General features: G+C 38.4%; 1 protein-coding gene across 1 annotated transcript in view; it reads right to left on the bottom strand.

The window, feature by feature from the left end:
* Positions 1–20,186, bottom strand: part of TTC6 (tetratricopeptide repeat domain 6) — a 248,623-nt gene that overhangs the window by 64,543 nt on the left and 163,894 nt on the right. Inside the window, exons 9-12 of the mRNA XM_003408458.3 lie at positions 18,095–18,554; positions 17,482–17,611; positions 15,203–15,375; positions 13,360–13,496 (exon numbers count right to left, since the gene is read on the bottom strand). Of these exons, the coding sequence (XP_003408506.3) occupies positions 13,360–13,496; positions 15,203–15,375; positions 17,482–17,611; positions 18,095–18,554 (900 nt within the window). The remainder of the gene's footprint in view (positions 1–13,359; positions 13,497–15,202; positions 15,376–17,481; positions 17,612–18,094; positions 18,555–20,186) is intronic.

The raw sequence follows: 20,186 nt of genomic DNA, 5'->3' as shown, positions 1-20,186 counted from the left end.
GTCACCCTTTGAAAACTTCTGTTCAGCTCTTTTACTTCATCATTTTTTCCTTTTGCTCTAGCTACTTGACGTTCAAAAGCAAGTTTCAGTGACTCTTCTGATATCCATTTAGATCTTTTTTTTCTCTCCTGTCTTTTTAATAATCTCTTCCTTTCTTCATGTATGTTGTCCTTTATGTCATTCCACAACTCGTCTAGTCTTTGGTCATGAGCGTTCAATGCATCAAATCTATTCTTTAGATAGTCTCTAAATTCAGGTGGGATATACTGAAAAAGTTGTACTCTGGCTCTTGTGGACTTATTCTAATTTTTTGAATTTTAACTTGAACTTGCATATGAGTAATTGATGGTCTGATCTGCAGTCAGCCTCTGGCCTTATTCTGACTGATGATATTGAGCTTTTCCATCGTCTCTTTCCACAGATGTAGTTGATTTGATTCCTGTGTATTCCATCTGTCAAGGTCCATGTGTATATGTTGTTGAAAAAAGGTATTTGCAATGAAGAAGTCATTGGTCTTACAAAATTCAATGATACGATCTCCAGTACCGTTCCTATCACCAAGGCCATATTTTCCAACTAACAATCCTTGTTCTTTGTTTACAACTTTCGCGTTCCAATCACCAGTAATTATCAGTACATCCTGATTACGTGTTTGATCAATTTCAGACTGCAAAAATTGGTAAAAACCTTCAGTTTCTTCATCTTTGGTCTCAGTGGTTGGTGCATAAATTCAAATAATAGTCATATTAATTGATCTTCCTTGTAGGTGTATGGATATTATCCTACCACTGACAGGGTTGTACTTCAGTATAGATCTTCAAATGTTTCTTTTGGTGATGAATGCAACACCATTCCTCTTCAAGTTGTCATTCCTGGCATAGCAGACCATATGATTATTCAATTCAAAAGGGCCAATACCAGGCCATTTCAGCTCACTAATGCCTAGGATATAAGTCTTTATGAGTTCCATTTCATTTTTGATGATTTCCAATTTTCCTACATTTGTACTTCGTACATTCCAGGTTCCAATTATTAATGGATGTTTGCAGCTGTTTCTTCCCATTTTGATGAATTCCAATTTTCCTATATTTGTACTTCGTACATTCCAGGTTCCAATTATTAATGGATGTTTGCAGCTGTTTCTTCTCATTTTGAGTCATGTCACATCAGCAGATGAAGGTCCTGAAAGCTTGACTCCATCCCTGTCATTAAGGTCAACTCTACTTTGAGGAAGCAGCTCTTCCGCAGTCATATTTTGAGTCCCTTCTAACCTGAGGGGCTCACCTTCCGGCACTATATCAGACAATGTTCCACTGCTATTCGTAAGGTTTTCACTGGCTAATTCTTTTCAGAAGTAGACCACCAGGTCCTTCTTTCCAGTCTGTCTTAGTCTGGAAGCTCAGCTGAAACCTGTCCGCCATGGGTGACCCTGCTGGTATTTGAATACTGGTGGCATAGCTTCCAGCATCACAGAAACACACAAGCCCCTACAGTATGGCAAACTGACAGATGTTGTTGCTCACATTCTCTAGGATCTCTGTTATAAAGAAAAATAACAAGGGTTGGTAAGGATGTGGAGAAATTGGAATCTTTGTCCATTACTGGTAAGAATGTAAAATAGTGCCACCACTGTGCAAAATAGTTTGGAAGTTCCTCGAAAAGTTAAACTTAGAAATACCATATGACCCTGCAGTTCCACTCCTGGGTGTATACCAAGAAAATTTAAAAGAAAGGACTCAAACAAATACTTGTACATCAATGTTCACAGCAGCATTATTCACAATAGCCAAAATGGAGAAACAATCCAAGTGGCCGTTAACGGATGAATGGATAAACAAACATGGTATACCTACAATGGAATATTATACAGCTGAAAGCAGCGAATACCAGAAGGATGTTTACTTGTGTTTTATTGATTATGCAAAGGCATTCGACTGGGTGGATCATAACAAATTATGGATAACATTGCAAAGAATGGGAATTCCAGAAAACTTAATTGTCTTCATGAGGAACCTTTACATAGATCAAGAGGCAGTTGTTTGGACAGAACAAAGGGATACTGATTGGTTTAAAGTCAGGAGAGGTGTGCGTCAGGGTCGTATTCTTTCAAGGATGTCACCTTGAAAACTAAGGTGCGCCTGACCCAAGCCATGGTATTTTCAGTCACATCATATGCATGTAAAAGCTGGACAATGAATAAGGAAGATGGAAGAAGAGTTGATGCCTTTGAATTGTGGTGTTGGCAAAGAATATAGAATATACTATGGACTGCCAAAAGAACAAACAAATCTGTCTTAGAAGTACAACCAGAATGCTTCTTAGAAGCAAGGATGGTGAGACTGCATCTTACGAAGGGGTTAATCACATAAAAGATACGACAAATCAGACTTGAAGATAGGACAGTGTCTTAAACTGAGCTCTCCAGAGAAGCAAAATCAGTGAAGTGTATAAACTATGTATATATAGAGAGAGAGATTTACATCAAGGAAATGGTTCATGCAGTCGTAGAGGCTGGAATATCCTAAATCAGTGGATTAGGCTGGAGGCTCCTGACTTACATAGCTGAATGGGCCTTCAAACCCAAGATGGGCAGGTCAGACAGCAGATTGGTAGCTCCCAGGATGAGGAGGCTGATGGATCCCAAGATCAGAAGGTAAGATGGTAGGCCACTGGTTCACAGGCTGCAGAGGCTGATGAATCCCAAGATCAGCAGGTAAGCTGCTAGCTCACGTCCAAAAACCAGAGGTCAGATGAGGATCCAGAAGGAGCAAAACCCAGTGAAATTTGCCAAAAACTCCATATATATTGGATGCAGGCCACACCCCCAGGGAAAATTCCTTTCAACTGATTGGCTGCTTACAGCAGACCTCATCATGGGGAGGTGATTACACTATACCAGATCTCATTAGGAAGGTGATTACATCATTACATAGCTACCAAACTACATCATAACTGCTAAACCACTGAGGATCATGGCCAAGTTGACAGATCCTTAATCAGGACATTTCACACCTTGTCACCTTGACACCTAAACACATCTCCCTAAACCATACACAATCTCTAGATACAGAGAATTATACTTGTGCCTAACATGATACAAGTGACACATGTCCAAATCAAAATGCATTAGCTCTGCTTATATCTTATATTTTATAAGGAAAGAAAACAAAAATATTTGATGCACACATAAGAGGAAGAAACACTGATAACAATTACAGTCCTCGTTTCTGCAACTGGTCACATGGTCATAGCTGGTATTTAAAACTACCTTCTTCCACTACCCTTTCCATATTCCCTTTATCCTCAGCAAGCACCTCAGCTGTTTGTGGTTCTTTGCCTGGTGGGGTGACCCAAACCTTCATTACTGAAAGGTCTGGGCCATTAGTAGTCATGCTGGAATTGGGCTGCTGTATTTTTCCATTGACTTTAATCATGACAGTTGATAAGGCATTCTGCAAGTCCACAAGTGGTAGTTTTGGCAGAAGCATTGCATACAGGGAAGGCAAATCTGTATCCAGAGTTAAGTGCCTGTTCCAGTAAAAACGAAACACTGCCCTTCCCATGATGGAAGTGGTCCAATGTAATCAACCTGCCACCAGTTGCTGGGTGATCACCTCAAGGAATGGTGCCATATCAGGGATTCAGTGTTGGTCTCTTTTGCTGGCAGATTGAGCACTCAGCAGTGGCCATAGCCAAGTCAGTCTTGGTGGAAGTCCATGTTGCTGAGCCCATGCATAACCTCCATCCCTGCCACCATGGCCACTTTGTTCATGAACATATTGGGCAATTACAGGAGTGGCTGGAGAAAGAGGATTACTGGTTTCCACAGAACGCATCATCCTGTCCACTTGATTGTTAAAATTTTTTTTCTGCTGCTGAGCTCACCCTTTGGTGAGCATTCACAAGAGACAAATATCTGCTTTGGCCCATTTAAAGAGGTCTATCTACCTTCCTCTTCCCCATACCTCCTTGTCACCAATTTTCCAATCATGTTCCTTCCAAGTACCTGACCATCCAGCCAAATCATTGCCCACAGCCCATGAATCAGTATACAATTGGACATCTGGCCATTTCTCCTTCCAAGCAAAGTGAACAACCAGGTGCAGTGCTCAAAGTTCTGCCCATTGGGAGGATTTCCCTTCACCATTGTCCTTCAGGGAGGTCCCGGAAAGGGGCTGTAGTGCTGACGCAGTCCACTTTTGAGTGGTGCCTGTATATCGCACAGAACCATCTGTAAACCAGGCACGAGTTTTCTCTTCCTCAGTCAACTGATCATAAAGAACTCCCCATGAGGCCATAGGTGCAGACTGGGAGAGGGCAGATAATGAGACAGGAATAGAGACCATGGGCCACTTCCTCATGCAACTTACTTGTGCCTTTAGGTCTTGCTCTGGGCCAGATCTCGTATATACCATTTCCATTTAATGATGGAGTGCTGCTGGCCACATTCAACTTCATGATTCTGTGGGTCAGACAACATGCAGTTCATGATGGGCAGCTCAGGCTGCATTATGACTTGATTGCCCATGGTTAAGTGTTCAGTCTCTACTAAGGCCCAGTAATAGGCAAAAAGCTGCTTCTCAAAAGGAAAGTATCTGCAGAGAATGGCAGGGCTTTGCTACAAAATCCTAAGTCTGTGCTGACTCACCAACAGGGGCCTGCCAAAGACTCTAAACAGCATCTCTATCTGCCACTGACACTTTAAGCACCATTAGGTCAGGCAGATCATATGGCCTAAGTGCCAGAGGCACTTGCACAGCAGACTGAACCTGTTGTACAGCCTTCTCTTGGTCTGGTCCCACTCAAAACTAGTAGCTTTTCCAGTCACTTGATAAATAGGCCGGAGTAGCACACTCAAATGAGGGCTATGTTCCCTCCAAAATCCAAAGAGGCCCGCTAGGCATTGTGCCTCCTTTTTAGTTGTGTGAGAGGCCAGATGTAATAACTCATTCTTCATTTTAGAAGGAGTATTTCGACATGTCCCACACCACTGGACCCCTAGAAATTTCAGTGAGGTGGAAGGCACTTGAATTTTTGTCAGGTTAATTTCTCACCCTTTAGCATGCAAATGTTTCAATAATAAGTCCATAGTCACTGACACTTCTTCCTTACTAGGTCCAATCAGCATAATGCCACCAATGTAATGGTCCAGTGTGATGTGGAAGCGAATGGCAATTAAGGTCCCTTAGGACTAAATTATGACATAGGGCTGAAGAGTTAATATACCTCTGAGGTAGGACACTGAAGGTGTATTGCTGGCCTTGCCAGGTGAGGGCAAACTGCTTCTGGTGGTCCTTTGAAACAAGTATGGAGAAAAACTCATTAGCGAGATCAATAGCTACGTACCAGGTACCAGAAGATGTATTAATTTGCTCAAGCAATGAACCTACATCAGGAACAGCAGATACATTTGGAGTTATCACTTTGTTAAATTTCCAATAATCCAAGGTCATTGTCCAAGATCCATCTGTTTCTTGCACAGGCCAAACAGGCGAGTTGAATGGGGATGTGGTGGAAATCATCATGCCTGCATCCTTCAAGTTTTTGATGGTAGTAGTAATCTCTGAAAAATCCCTTCAGGAATGTGGTGTTGCTTTTGCTTTACTATTTTCCTAGGTAGAGGCAATTTTAATGGCTTCCACTTCACTTTTCCTACTATAATAGCCCTTACGCCACTTGTCAGGGATTCAGTGTGGGTGTTCTGCCAGCTGCTGAGTGTATCTATTCCAATTATGCATTCTGGAACTGGGGAAATCACCACAGGAATGGGTTCAGGGACCACTGGACCCAGTAAGATGAACTTGAGCTAAGAATCCATTAATTTTCTGACCTTCATATGCCCCCACTCTTACTGCTGGGCCACAGTGACATTTTGGGTCCCCTGGAACTAGTGTTAGTTCAGAGCCAGTATCCAGTAATCCCCGAAGTGTCTGATTGCTTCCTTTTACCCAATGAACAATCACTCTCATAAAAGGCCGTAGATCCCTCTGGGGAAGGTTGGGAGAAAGATTAACAATATACATTTTTGGCAGTGTAGCGGAGTCCTTCTTCAAGGGGACACATCCTCCCCTTCATTCAAGGGGTTGTGGGTCTGTAAACTGCCTCGTCTGGGAACTGATTGAGGGGCTATGACTCTCTATTCTGGTGATACAAGTTAGATTGCCGTTCACTTGACTGAGAACTCTTCCACTTGTACAGATCAAGTAAATGTTTCGTAGATTTTCAATCTGTTTCACTCCGAGGGACACTATGACTAAGTAGCCAATGCCATAAATCCATACAAGTCAGAATATTCTGACTAATGCTTTGACTCCACTGTCCATTACGGTAATCAGGTCCACCATATCTTTGTTAACTGAGTGCTGCCACATGGTCCCTACCACAACAGAGTACAATCAGCCCCACTGTAGTCCAAAACCAAAACCAAATCCATTGCCGTCAATTCCAACTCATAGCAACCCTACAGGACAGGGTAGAACTGCCCCACAGGGGAGGAGCTGGCAGATTTGAACTGCCAATCCTTTGGTCAGCAGCCAAGCTCTTAACCACTGCACCACCATTGTAATTAGGTGTCTTAGTTCAATTAGGGCAGTTCCCATTGTCAAATCTGACTTACATAAAATAGCAACCACACCAGTCTTCAAAGATGCTGGGGCTCCCTTCATGAATTTGTTCCTCACCATTGTGGTAAAAGGTGTGTCCTCTAGGAACTCCATGTGTGGGTCTAACCTGATAAGACCACTCTAACATGCCAATTACCCTAAGCCTTTGGATTCCTTCTTCTACAATATACAAAGGCAGTTCTGGCACTTCAACTTGATTTAGTGTGGGGATAATCCACGCTCCAGGAAATCAACCAAGTAAACTATTAGATCCTTTGCTAACCTCTTCAGTTGAAACACTGAATGAAGAATCTGTGCTCAGTGGTCCCATATTAATAAACTCAGGCTGATCCAACTTTATGTTCCTTACACCATTATCCCACACCCTTAATAGCCATTCCCACCATATTCTCCAGGTGTCTGTATATATTAGAAAAGTCAATGAGTTCTTTTGGAGTGAAGCATACCTCCTCCTGGGTCATGCTTTGTACTTCACCTTTTGGGACTTGCTGGGACTTAAGCTTAGTTATAGGTCTAGAAGCAAAAATGAGTGTTGGGGATGTGTTCTGATAACTTTCACCAATGTCTTGTAAGGCATCTGCCTCAGGCAATGGCCCAGGCAATAACCCAGACGCCTTTCCAGGAGATAACTCAGACAAAGGCTCTTCAGACACAGCTGTGTTAATCTCCTGAGACAGCGGTGGTGGGGCTAATGGTTTTACTGGGAAGGGTGGTTTAGCAAACAAAGATGGAGTAATCTCTTTAGGTGGGAGTAAGAAGGGTGCTTCTATTGGCTGGAATGATTCAATGGAATGTAGAGGCTCCATGTCCCCGGCTTCCTGATTATCTGCCCATATATCCCCATCCCAAGTTTCAGGATCCCATTTCTTCCCAATCGATGCCTTCACTTTAACTTCAGACACCATTCAAAGCTAGGACTTCAGCTGGTGCTGTAATTCAGCCACTTTTATGGTAAGACTCTGGGTTTGGTTTTTGGCAATATCAGCTCTGTTACTACAAAAAATAAGACTTTCTTTCAACGCACAAGTGGAAACTTTAAGGTCATTTATGTGGTGCTTAAGCTTTGAAGCCCTGAGCTCATCTCTTTCTTTCACTACTTTGTCTAGTGAAAGTAGGACCAACCAACCAGCTTTCTTATACTTGTGAATTCTGACAAAATTGTAGAAAGATATCAAACATGCAATCATCCAGAGCCTCACCTCTCACCAATACTTGATCATTATTGGTGATGTTTTGTGTATTTCTATTACCACCTCATGCCATGGATTAGCAGTGCCCTTTTTACTCCTGTAAGCAGAGTTATTAACATCTTTAAGACTAACCATACTTGAGAACCAATTTAGAAAACTCATCCTTACAATTTTGTTTCTCTAGAACCATTCCCAGTAACAAATGTCTTATGCTGGGTTCTCTAGGCTCTCTAGAGAAGCAAAACAAGTGAAGCATGTGTGTGTGTGTGTGTATACATATATGTATGTAAATATATATATATATATATATGCATTTGTATGTGTGTACATATATAGAGAGAGAGAGAGAAAGAGAGAGGGAGGAAGGGAGAGAAAGAGAGAGAGAGAGGTTTATACCAAGGAAATGATTCACACAATTTTAGAGACTGGAAAGTCCCAAGTCCGTGGGTCAGGCTAGGGGCTTCTCCTTTCAGTTGATTTGCTGCTCATAGCAGATCACATCATGGAGGTCATTATATCAGATCTCATTTTGGAATTGATTACTTCACTACATAGCTCCCATATTACATCAGAACAGCCAAGCTACTGAGAATCATGGCCCAGTCAAATTGACACACAACCTTAACCATCACAGACAAAAAGATTTCTAGAAATCCAGAAAGAAGCATGGAGAAATAAAAAAGCTGAAAGATAAAGAAAGGATGGTGAGAGCTCTAAGGATATAGTGAGAAGGTATCTTAGTTATCTAGTGCTGCTGTAATAGAAATACCACAAGTGGATGGCTTTAACAAAGAGAAGTTTATTTTCTCACAGTAAAACAGGCTAAAAGTCCAAATTCAGGGCATCAGCTCCAGGGGAAGCCTTTCTCTCTCTGTAGGACTTCTCAACAATCTTCCCCCAGGCTAGGAGCTTCTCTGCGCAGGGAACCCAGGTCCAAAGGATGCACTCTGCTCCCGGCAATGCTTTCTTGGTGGTATGAGGCCCCCAACTCTCTGCTTGCTTCCTAAAGATAAAAGGTGGTGCCGGCCACACCCCAGGGGAGCTACCTTTACATTGGATCAGAGACGTGACTTGAACAAGAATGTTACAACCCACTCTAATCCTTTGTAACCACAGGCAGAGATTATGATTTATAACACATAGGAAAATTATAAAATGGAGGACAACCACACACGGCCTAACCAAGTTAACACATATTTTTGCGGGGGGACACAACTCAATCCATTATAGAAGGTATAACAAGTAATTAGAGTCACAGAGGAAAAGGAAATAATGTGTCAGAACCAATATTTTGATGAGACAATAGCTGAGAATTTTTCAAAACTGAAGACACAAAGCCACAATTAAAAAAAAAACCTATGAAGAATTGTATAAACTTATTAATTAAAAAAGACAACCACCCCTAAGCATAACATAGTAAATCTGTTAAAGCCCAAAGACAATGAGAAAAGTTTAAAAGCAACAGAGGAAAAAGCCACATTGCCTTCAAAGGCACTGACTAACTACTAATTTCTCCACCAAAACAAACAAATGAATCTAGATGACACTGGACTGATATTTCAACGTCTAAAAGAAAATAACTGCTAATCTAAAATTCTATATCAGGCAGAAATAACCTTTTAAGAACAAAGGTGAAATAAAGATATTTTCAGACAAACAAAAATTAAGACAATCTGCAGCCAGCAGACCAGCCCTAAAGGAAAGGCAAATGCAGAAAGAAAATTATTCTAAATAGAACATTTAGAATGCAGGGGGGAAAAAGAAAACACTAAAAGGTAAATATCGGGGTGAATTTAAATAAATTAGTTACAGAATATTTAATAGCTTGAGAGTTACAAATAAGTGTGAAAATAAAACAATATCATACAAGTGGGAAGGTACATAGGAAGAGTTAAAGTGTTCTACAATTTTTGCATTTTTTTTTCTGTGAAAAGGTCCAAAGTACCAGGTAACATATTTTGGTAAGTCAAGGATGTGTGTAGTCTCTAGAGTCAACCTAAAAGAATAATAGAAAAGCATACAATTTCCAAGCTAATATAAGGAAAAGTAGAATCATTAAACATCCTTAACAATCCAAAAGCTGGCAAGGAAGAAAAAAAATAACATAGGATAGACAGAAAAAATAGAAAGCACTTAGTAAGGTGACATACATACATATATATGTGCATGTGTGTGTGTGTACATATATATGCACACACACATACACATATATATACATAAATATAAACCGACTAAATGTTACAATTAAAAGATAAACATTGGTTAAAAAACAAATTTCCACTACACGCTGTTTTAAAGAGACATTTTAAAAATGAAGTAATATATAAAGTTTAAAAATTAAAGATGGAAAAAACATACAAATATTAACTGTAAGTCAATTAACCATAGTATCTAGTAATAAAATGTTGACATCTTTCCCTCTGAGATTGTCAACAAGACAAGGATACTTGCTATCACTATTTCTGTTAAACATTACAATAAGATAAGAAGAAAAAATAAGGTGTAAAAGGTATAAAGATTGAAAGATAAAACTGATTTTATTTGCAGAAGATATGACTGCATGTGAAACAAATCCAAAATAACCTACAAAAAATTATTAGATTTCTTAATGATAAGTTCAATATACTCAGCCCAGTGCCGTGGAGTCGATTTCGCCTGGCGGTTTTGAACTGCCGACCGTTTGGTTAGCAGCTGTAGCACTTAACCACTACGCCACCAGGGTTTCCAAGTTCAATATACACATAGCAATTCATTTCTATATACCAGCATCAAAAAGCTAAAAATAAAATTACACTAAACACTTTTTTTTTGTGTGCTGGGTTTAGTACTTAAAATACTACCAATCAATACCAAATATCTAGGAATAAATCAAGCAAAAGATGTACTTAAAAGCTCTTTACAGAAAACGATGAAATATTATTGTGCAAAATGAATGAAAATCTAAAGAAAATGGAGGACGTACCACGTGCATGGATGGAGACACTCAATATTGTAAAAGATGTAGAATTTCCTCCTACTAGTCTGTTTTTTTTTTTTTTTTTTTTTAGTCTGTAGATTCAGAGCCCTGGTGGTGGAGTGGTTAAGAGCCTGGCTGCTAACCAAAATGTCAGCAGTTCGAATCCACCAGCTGCTCCTTGGAAACCTTGTGGAGCAGCTCTACTCTGTCCTATAGGGTCACTATGAGTTGGAATTGACTCAATGGCACTGGGTGTGGTTTGGTTTGGTTTGGTTTTTTGGTCTGTAGATTTACTACAACTTGAGTCAAAACACAAAGAGGTTACTATGAAAATCACCAAGCTGATTCCATTAGGTTAAACCATGTGAAATTCTTAAGTTTTACTATTTTGACCTATTAAAAAGCTATTTTTTTTTTTTTAGTGCTTTAGATGAAGGTTTACAGAGCAAATTAGTTTCTCATTAAACAATTAATCCACATATTGTTTTGTGACATGGGTGGCCAACCCCGCGACATGTCAACACTCTCTCCTTCTTGACCTTGGACTCCCCATTTCCATTCCCCTCCTGCTTTTTTATCCTTGCCTCTGGGCTAGTGTGCCCATTTAGTCTCATATACATGGTTGAGCTACATGTATTATTGTTTGTTTTACGGGCCTGTCTAATCTTTGGCTGAAGGGTGAACCTCAGGAGCAACTTCAGTACTGAGTTAAAAGGGTGTCCGGGGGCCATACTCTCAGATTTCTCTAGTCTCTGTGAGATCAGTAAGTCTGGTCTTAAAAAGCCAATTTCTATATAATTCAACAGAACAAAACACATCTGGAAATGCAAAAAGTCAAGGAAAGCTCTGATAATCCTGAAAAGATCAAATGGCTTGTCCTGGATATCAAGACTTATAGAACTACAGTAATTAAGACAGTATGCTATTGATGCAAGGATAGATTTTAAGAAAAGACCAAAGGAATAGGAAAAAGAGACTCAAAAATAGATTCATCTATATGCGGCACTCTATTTTCTACAAAGCTAGCACTACAGAGCATAGTGGGAAAGAAAAAGCCGTTATTTAAATGTTGCTGGGAAAATTGAATATGCATATAGAAAAATAAAATTTGATCCCTACGTCACACCAAAAACAAAAATTGATTCCAAGTATACTATAAACCAAAATTTGAAAGGTAAAACAAACAATAAACCTTCTAGGGGTTCATATAAGAGGCTGCTAAACTAGACTACATTACATTTTAAGAACTATGTTTATCAAAAGACAATAAAGGGTGCAATGACAATTCAGAATTGGGAAAAAAAAATTTGCTGCAAGTACAACCAACTAAGGACCCATACCAAGAATGTATAAGAACTCATACAAATCAATAAGACAAACAACCCAAGAGACATGAATTTCAAGAGGAAATACAAATGTTTAATGAACATATGAAAAATACACAATCTTGTTAGTAATGAAGGAAATGAAAATTAAAACCCAACAAGATACTACTACATGCCCACGAGGATGGCTAAAATTTGACAACCATATATACTCAGTATAGGTGTCTGAAAAATCAGTTTGGCCCTAGCACTGAACACTCCGAGTTGTACATTCAACAAGAATGTGTGCATATGTGCATCAAGAAATCTGTACAAGAATGTTCATGGAAATAGTATTCATAAATTATCAAAAATGAGAAATACTCAACTGTCCACCAAAAGTAGAATGGATACATTTTAACATATTCATGCAAATATCACACCAAAAAAAAAAAATACCAACTAGAGCCACGAGCAATAGTACATAGAATTCAGTGAAAAAAGATAGACATGAAAGAATACCTACAGTATTATTTCATTATATAAAATTTCAAAAACCAGGTAAAACTAAAAAAAGAATGTTTAGGGACACATGCTTATGTGATGAAACTATAAAGAAATACAAGGAAGCGATTAAAATAAAAGTCAGGACAGTGGTTACCTTCTGGGGGAGGTGACAGCCCAAGAGGGGCTGGTAGGGTGCTGGAAATGTTCTGTTTCTTGGTGGCTACACTGTGATAAATCATTAAGCTGTGCATCTCTATTTTGTACATTTTTCTGGATGTATGTTTTATTATGCTATCAAATGGTTTAAAATTAAACAAAAATTGTAAGTCAAAAGATGGGCAGGTATGACTATATACACATTTTAAGCTTCACAGATTAAAAGGAAAGCAATAAAGTGAGAAATATGTACAATAAAGTTGGAAGAACAAAGTATAATATTCAAATTACAGAAAGGTATTATAGAAACTGTTCTCTGTACTCAACGAATACAAAGGATACAAAAAAGAAATTCAAGAAAGAAAAAACACAGGTAGTAGGCCAATGCTCTAAAAACTGACAACCTAACTAGTATTTACAAAATGCAAAGGAAACAACTGAAATGTCATTTTATGCCTGTTAAATTAAATAACCCACTACTGTTGAGGGTTTTCATTCACTGGTGGCACTGAAAATTGATCCATTATTTTTAAAGGGCTACCGGATGTATTTCGACAATTCACTTCTCTGAGAATGTGTCTCAAAAAAATAATTTCAAAAAACATACCTAAAAGAATTCTTACCATGCATGGTAATTTTGGTGGTCTATATTTAACAAGGCTGTAAAATCCTGTATGGCTGCAATCCAGTTTTCATTTTCATAGTAAAACATCCCACGTTTCATTAGTGCATCTGCTCTTTTGGGATCATAAAAAATACACTATACGGGGAGAGCACATAAAAGTATAATAAATTAAAAAAAAAAGTATATAACCCCGCAGCAGGTTAGATAGACTACAACTGTTTGTAACTTCATATTACATAAAAGCAAGCCACTTTAAGATTCCAAAACTTCCAGATTTGCATCTAATCGAGACCATGTCTTTAGAAAATCCATTCCTTATCAAATTCCAGAAAAGGGAGGTTTTTCTGAGAGACAGAGAGAAAACCTAGCATATACAAGAAGCCAAGTCTTTAGCCCACTGAAAGTTTTACTGACAAAAATCAAGTGAATTGTTCAATTAGAATAGACATTGAATATATTGAATATATTACAGCTTTTTATCATAAGTGATGATGACAGATACTAAACCATACCAAGGCTGATTCAATCAAATCAAATAAAGATTTACTCAGTCTCTAAAATGGTAAAAAGAAATGAATTAGTACAAGCATAGTTCATTTATTTCTCATTTACATATGAGGCAAAACAGTGGAACAGACTAAATTACTGTATAATTCTACTGCCCCGTCGAGTCGATTCCGACTCATAGAGACCCTGTAGTGAGTTGTAAAGCTCATCTCTAGTAGCAGAAAAAAATCAAAGCACGAAGGAAGCTACCAAGCATTTTTAAAACAAAACAAATAAACAAACAAAAAAACTAAAAGATTTTTAAACTTGGTTGACCTCAAGGTTCTGCATTAATCTATTTTAAACTGTTGGTGCCAGATGGAGGAAATAAACAGAATAGAAAATCTAAAAGAGGTTTTTGGTCACTTTTAGACCAAAAATTACCAAACTTACAAATATCCTCCTCCAGGAGAAGAATGACAATCATCATGGATTAAAAAACAGAGAAGTTGGGAACATGGAGAAATAAATTATTTACACACTATCTTCTAAATTCTCAATTGAACTAAGAATTTAGAGTAAGAGTCAGGAGACCAAGATTACAGCTCTGCTGCAATGAAGGGAATATTTTGCCCTGACTCTATCCTGAAGTCCAGGTCAGCTAAAAATTCACTTTCTCAAGGTGCATTCCCTGACATCCTTCAACCAAGCATAAATTATCCCCCTCACCATCTCTGCTTCCTTTATAGTAAGCATCATAATTTCTAATTATGCATCTATGTATGCACTTATTTCTTTAATATCTGTTCTTTCTTTTAACTATATGCTCATGTAATCAGGAAACATGTCTGTTTTAGTCACCACGATTTATTCACTACATAACAGTGCCTTAGTCAAAAAATATTTGAGTAACTGAATGAATAACAAACCAGTGAACACTGCTTCTTTGAAAGCAGACAGGCTCACTGAGGAAGAGAATAAATGCTGTTTCAGGTTAAAAAGTAGAAAATATTCTGCATTGTTTGAGGGGAAGAAGCAATTTTCAAAGGTTTCTTCAACCACCATGTCAGGGTTCAAAAGACAGAGCTGGAAAATTCAGGTCCCCTCAGTTGTTTCAATGCCTCCAACACACAAATCTTTAATGTGAATACATGCATTCATGAGTACTAAAAAAATCATTGATATAGTGTTAGTATCAATTCCAGTAATAAAAACTCTAGCTCCTAAGCTATAATAAACTAATTTTGACTATATAACCTATATGAAAAGACTTTCAAAAACTTGTTATACTACCAGCATGAGAAACTTAAGATCTAAAATACGTAATTGGCAGTATTAAATGTGATAAAGCTTACTTTAGAAAAGTCATCAATGGCCAACACCTGGTTTGATATTTCGTACATCTCACCCCTCCTGAAATACGTATCAGCGACTGTGGGCTTGCATTTAATTGCCTGGGTATAGTTTAGAATTGCCAAAGTAATGTCATTTTTCCGCCTGAAAATTTCAGCCTTTGACAAATATGCCTCTAGAGAAGATTAAAAAAAGGTAAATTTTAATGTTATGAACATTTTACTATGCAAATTTTCAAAACCGTCTCTCTCCCTCCAAAAATGCAGTCTCAGAATAGTTTTTCTCTATTACACTTCCTTACACTTCCTTAAACATTTAAGCTTTTTCTTTTTAATTTCGATACTGCCAAATTTGTTCTCCTGGCTGAGTAAATACTCATTTGTGATTAAAAATATTCTCAATTTGAAGAGACAAAAATTACCTTTTGCCTTTCTGTAGGTCTAAATTGTTTCCATAATCTTTTTTTTGTGTGTACTTTTTAACATATGTAACATAAAATCAATCATTTTAAGCAATTTAAGCACGCAATTCAGCTGCGTTCGATATATTTACAATGCTGTATAACCATCACCACTATCTTCAAACAGAAATTCTGCACCCAGTAAACAATAACTCCACATTTCCTTCTTCCAACCACTGGTAACAACTATTTTGCTTTCTCTTTAAAAAACCTAGTGTAAATGGAGTACTACAGTATTTGTTCTTTTGTGGCTGGCTTATTTCACTTTGCATGTTTTCAAGGTTTATCCATCATGTAGCATGTATCAGAATTTGATTATTTTTATGGCTGAATAATATTCCATTGTATGTTTATCCATTCATCCATTGATGGGCATTTGGGTTATTTCCATCTTTTGGCTATTGTGAATAATGCTATGAACACTGGCCTGCAATTATCTGTTGATCTCTATTTTCTTTTGGATAAAAAAAAACCCAAACCCGCTGCCATTGAATAGATTTCGACCTATTGTGACCCTAAAGGACAGAGTAGAATTGCCCTACAGGGTTTCCAAGGAGCACCTGGTGGATTTGAACTGCTGACCTTTTGGTTAACAGCATAGTTCTTAACCACTACACCACCAGGCTTTCCTTTGGGTATATACTGTTATATAAATGAGCTAAAGATGGCCTCTGTGTTTTGGCCCCAAGTTGTTTATTTCTTCACAGCAGGCTTAAACCTGATATCCAAAAAGCCTACTCAAAGTTTTACATACGCAATTGCTTTAAAAATAGTCCAATAAACCCAAATAAAAAATAAAGATTTTTAGCCATTTAGAGCCTACCTGCTTTGCATACCCTGCATTTTTCTGTTCCAGGCAACTACAGCCAGTTACAGTTTTTGGGCAATGCCTGTCACTTTTCTGCCTCGCATGAGCTCTGAGACGGCAAAATAGAATTGAATGCCTTGCATCAGTCCTTCAGGCAACACCCAGAGAGGTTAGAACAGATGCACACACACAGTAATTTTCAAACAAAGTCTGCTGTATTCCCTCTGGAGTCAAAGACCAGGGTCAGTAGACTCTGAGAATATAAGCTACCACAGTTTTAAGATAGGCACTGAATGGGCGGGGGGGCGGGGGGGGGACAGAGGCGTACATAGAACACCAACACTTTCCTATCATTTTAAAGTAGCCTGTTTCGTGATTCAGCATTCACTTAGTTGCTATAAATCTTTGACCAGTTTCCAGAATTCTGACAAAATTGGTTCTACCAGTTTCTGTTTACTTTTTGGTGTTTCCGATGGAAGGGCAGGAGGGACAAGAACACAAAGCTACTTATATTGCCATCTTCTGATTGTTCCCCTTTAAGTCTCTATAACTAAAATTTTTAAGTTCATATCCCTCTTTTGAGATGAGCAGTGAAGAACTGATTTACTGTAGTATATATCAATGACACTTATATTTCAAACCATGATGAGTACTTTGAAAACAATATAATATCCTATGAGTCTTATTTACAATATCAACAATAAAAAATTTAATTTAGGAAAGTCACAATCATTTTCTTTAGGACTTATATACATTGATTTATCATTATGTGCATGCCTTACCCGTTGATGTTGAGTCAATTCCAACTCATAGCGACCCTATAGGACAGAGTGGAACTGCTCCATAGGGTTTCCAAGGAGCCCCTGCTGGATTCGAACTGCTGACCTTTTGGTTTGCAGCTGAACTCTTAACCACTACGCCACCAGGGTTTCCATTTATCATTACAGTACTGGTAAAAGGCAAAAGCTTAGGATAAGATATAGATAATATGCCTATCTCCACAGACAACCCACCTGCATTATTTTTATTATATTTATTTATAAAATTCAAGTCATCCAAAGCTTCATTAATTTTGTCTTGGAAAAGATAAATGAAATGTCGGTGCCAATAGGCATTGAGAAACAATGGCTCCAAGGATATAGCCTAGATAATATATATATAAATTCAATTAATCAAGTTAATTCAATTAAGCAAGGATAACATAATATTTTCAAACATTATTGATTTCAATGGTTTAGTAAGTATATAAACCAAAACCAAACCAAACCCATTTCCAATGAGTCGATTCCAACTCATAGCAACCCTATAGTACAGAGTAGAACCGCCCAATAGGGTTTCCAAGGAATAGCTGGTGGATTTCAACTGCTGACCTTTTGGTTAGCAGCTGTAGCTCTTAACCATTGTGCCACCAGTGCTCCAGTGAGTGAATAGCATAACATAATACCTCCCAATCTAACAAAATCTAGTGCTTTCAAAATTATTTGAAAACACCAATAATTATACTTACTTACACATCCCTTGTGTTATAGTGCAACTATCCACTGCTCAAAGTTATAGTAAAAAATTACTATATAATTCACAGCAAGTGTCAAAGTGAATATTGTTATTATGTTAGAGACAACTTACTTCCTGTAGATCACTCAAGGCACTCTTTAACTTGCCCAGTTTCCTATAAATAGCTCCACGTCTACAATATGAAAATGCAGAAAATGTTTTCTTATTATTTATTTCTTCAGTCAAAATCTCCACTTCAGATTCATAATATTTAATGACCTCTGGAGGAAGATCAGACTCCAAAGAATCACTTAATTCTATTTTTAGAGGTGCTTTCTCTTCAGGCTTGTCTTTTAAGAGAGATACTTTAACAACCTTCTTTTGTGCGGCTTTAGGCTGAGGTCTATGCTTCATCCACATATTAATTGCCCATGTTCGAACATCAGTATTTCCTGGAATTCCTCCCTTACTCTCGACAAATTCTTCAAAATCTAAACATGAAGGTAGGCTGGGACACCGAATTTGACGTTCATACAAGGGAACTTTGAGCAGATATTTCTTCTGTTCACGAAGCATTCCATGAGACAATGATCTAGTTTTAAAAAGAGTGATTTTTTAATTACAGAAAAGTAATTACCTTTATAATCACTACATCAACTCAACCACACACAAAATTACTATTTTTCTCTGTTATTATAGAAATAAAATGACATGCTTCTTTTATGCAACCCAAATCCTTCTTTTCACTTATGAAGAAGCTCTGCAAAGTTTATGAATGCAAAAGAGAAGCTGTTTTTAAAGATGTAGTCTTCCTAAACTACTCACATAATGAAATCAATGCTCCTTTCAGGTTTAATTTACAGCCTCCCCAAGAAAAAGAATTACAATTAAGAATTAAGGAGATAAACCTTGATGTGAGGAAGGGAATGGCATCCCAGAGATTGGAGAGGACATGAGCTTGAGGAAGCTGGAACATTGAAGGATTTGACTACACACAGGGTGAGCTACCCAACAAAAATCCCAGACTTCATCTTTTTTATTAGGAGATTAAATTAGATAACACCTAATATGCTTTCAAATACTACAATTCTAGGATTCCCTCCCCACCCACCCCCCCCACCTGCCCCCAATTCTCCATTTGCAACACAATTTTCACTCAGCAACATTTACTGTAGGGCTGGCATTATACTAGCCGTAGGAGCTAGATGGATAAATACATTCTACTGAGGAGAATTTTTTAATCCCAATCATTCCATAAGTACTTACTTAGTGTGTACTATGAGAAGGCCAAACACCAGGGGAATAAAAGTGAGGAAAGTCAATTTCCTTCTCTTTCCTTTCTGACACTCCACTCTCCACTCCACACTTTAGTACGAGCCACCATCACCTATTCTGCCTAGAGTACATAAGTTCTTAATTCTCTGCTTCTACTCTTGCTTTTCTTCTAATCCATTCTCCACGTCAGCCAGTGTATCTGTGTTTGTGTGTGTATATATGTATATATAAATATAAATCAGATCATGTTACTTCCTCCAAAAACTTCCCTAGTAGAATAAAACCAAAAAGCAAACCCAGTGCCGTTGAGTCGATTCCGACTCATAGTGACCCTATAGGACAGAGTAGAACTGCCCCATAGAGTTTCCAAGGAGCCCCTGGCGGATTCAAACTGCCGACCCTTTGGTTAGCAGCTGTAGTGCTTAACCACTATACCATACAAACCAAAATGTTCACCATGGTTTACAAAGCTAAATATGATGAGGTACCTGCATATATCACTGATCCCACTAGTCTTTCTCCTCATTTCCTGTTCTCCAGACACATCCTCTGTGAGCGAGCCTTAAGGCCATTGTGCTTTCCAGCCCTTCTGACTGGCCGGCCCTTTCTCATTCACACCTCTGATCAAATGTCACCTAAGAGAGGCCTTCTGTGCCAGATACATTTTGTTTGCACCTCCAGATTCATCTCTACCCTTCTACATCTTGCTCTCTACCCTGGGAGACTAATCTGTTTGGGCCAGATCATAGGATGCCTTGCTCTCTGTCTTCTAATTGAGTTTGTCCAATGAGAAGTCCCAGCTGAGGGAGGAAGGTGAGTGAAGTTGAGGCGTTGACTCTTCCGGCTCCCTCTGTCTGGGTCACCTCAGACTGGCTATGATCTTTAACCAGATATCACTGTTTCTTGTCTTCCAGGTTCCAGTGATCACTCCCTCTTTTGGGCCTCCCAA

This window comes from Loxodonta africana, chromosome 10 (assembly GCF_030014295.1).
Source record: "Loxodonta africana isolate mLoxAfr1 chromosome 10, mLoxAfr1.hap2, whole genome shotgun sequence".
Taxonomy (NCBI): domain Eukaryota; kingdom Metazoa; phylum Chordata; class Mammalia; order Proboscidea; family Elephantidae; genus Loxodonta; species Loxodonta africana.
This window is presented reverse-complemented; position numbering and strand designations above follow the sequence as displayed.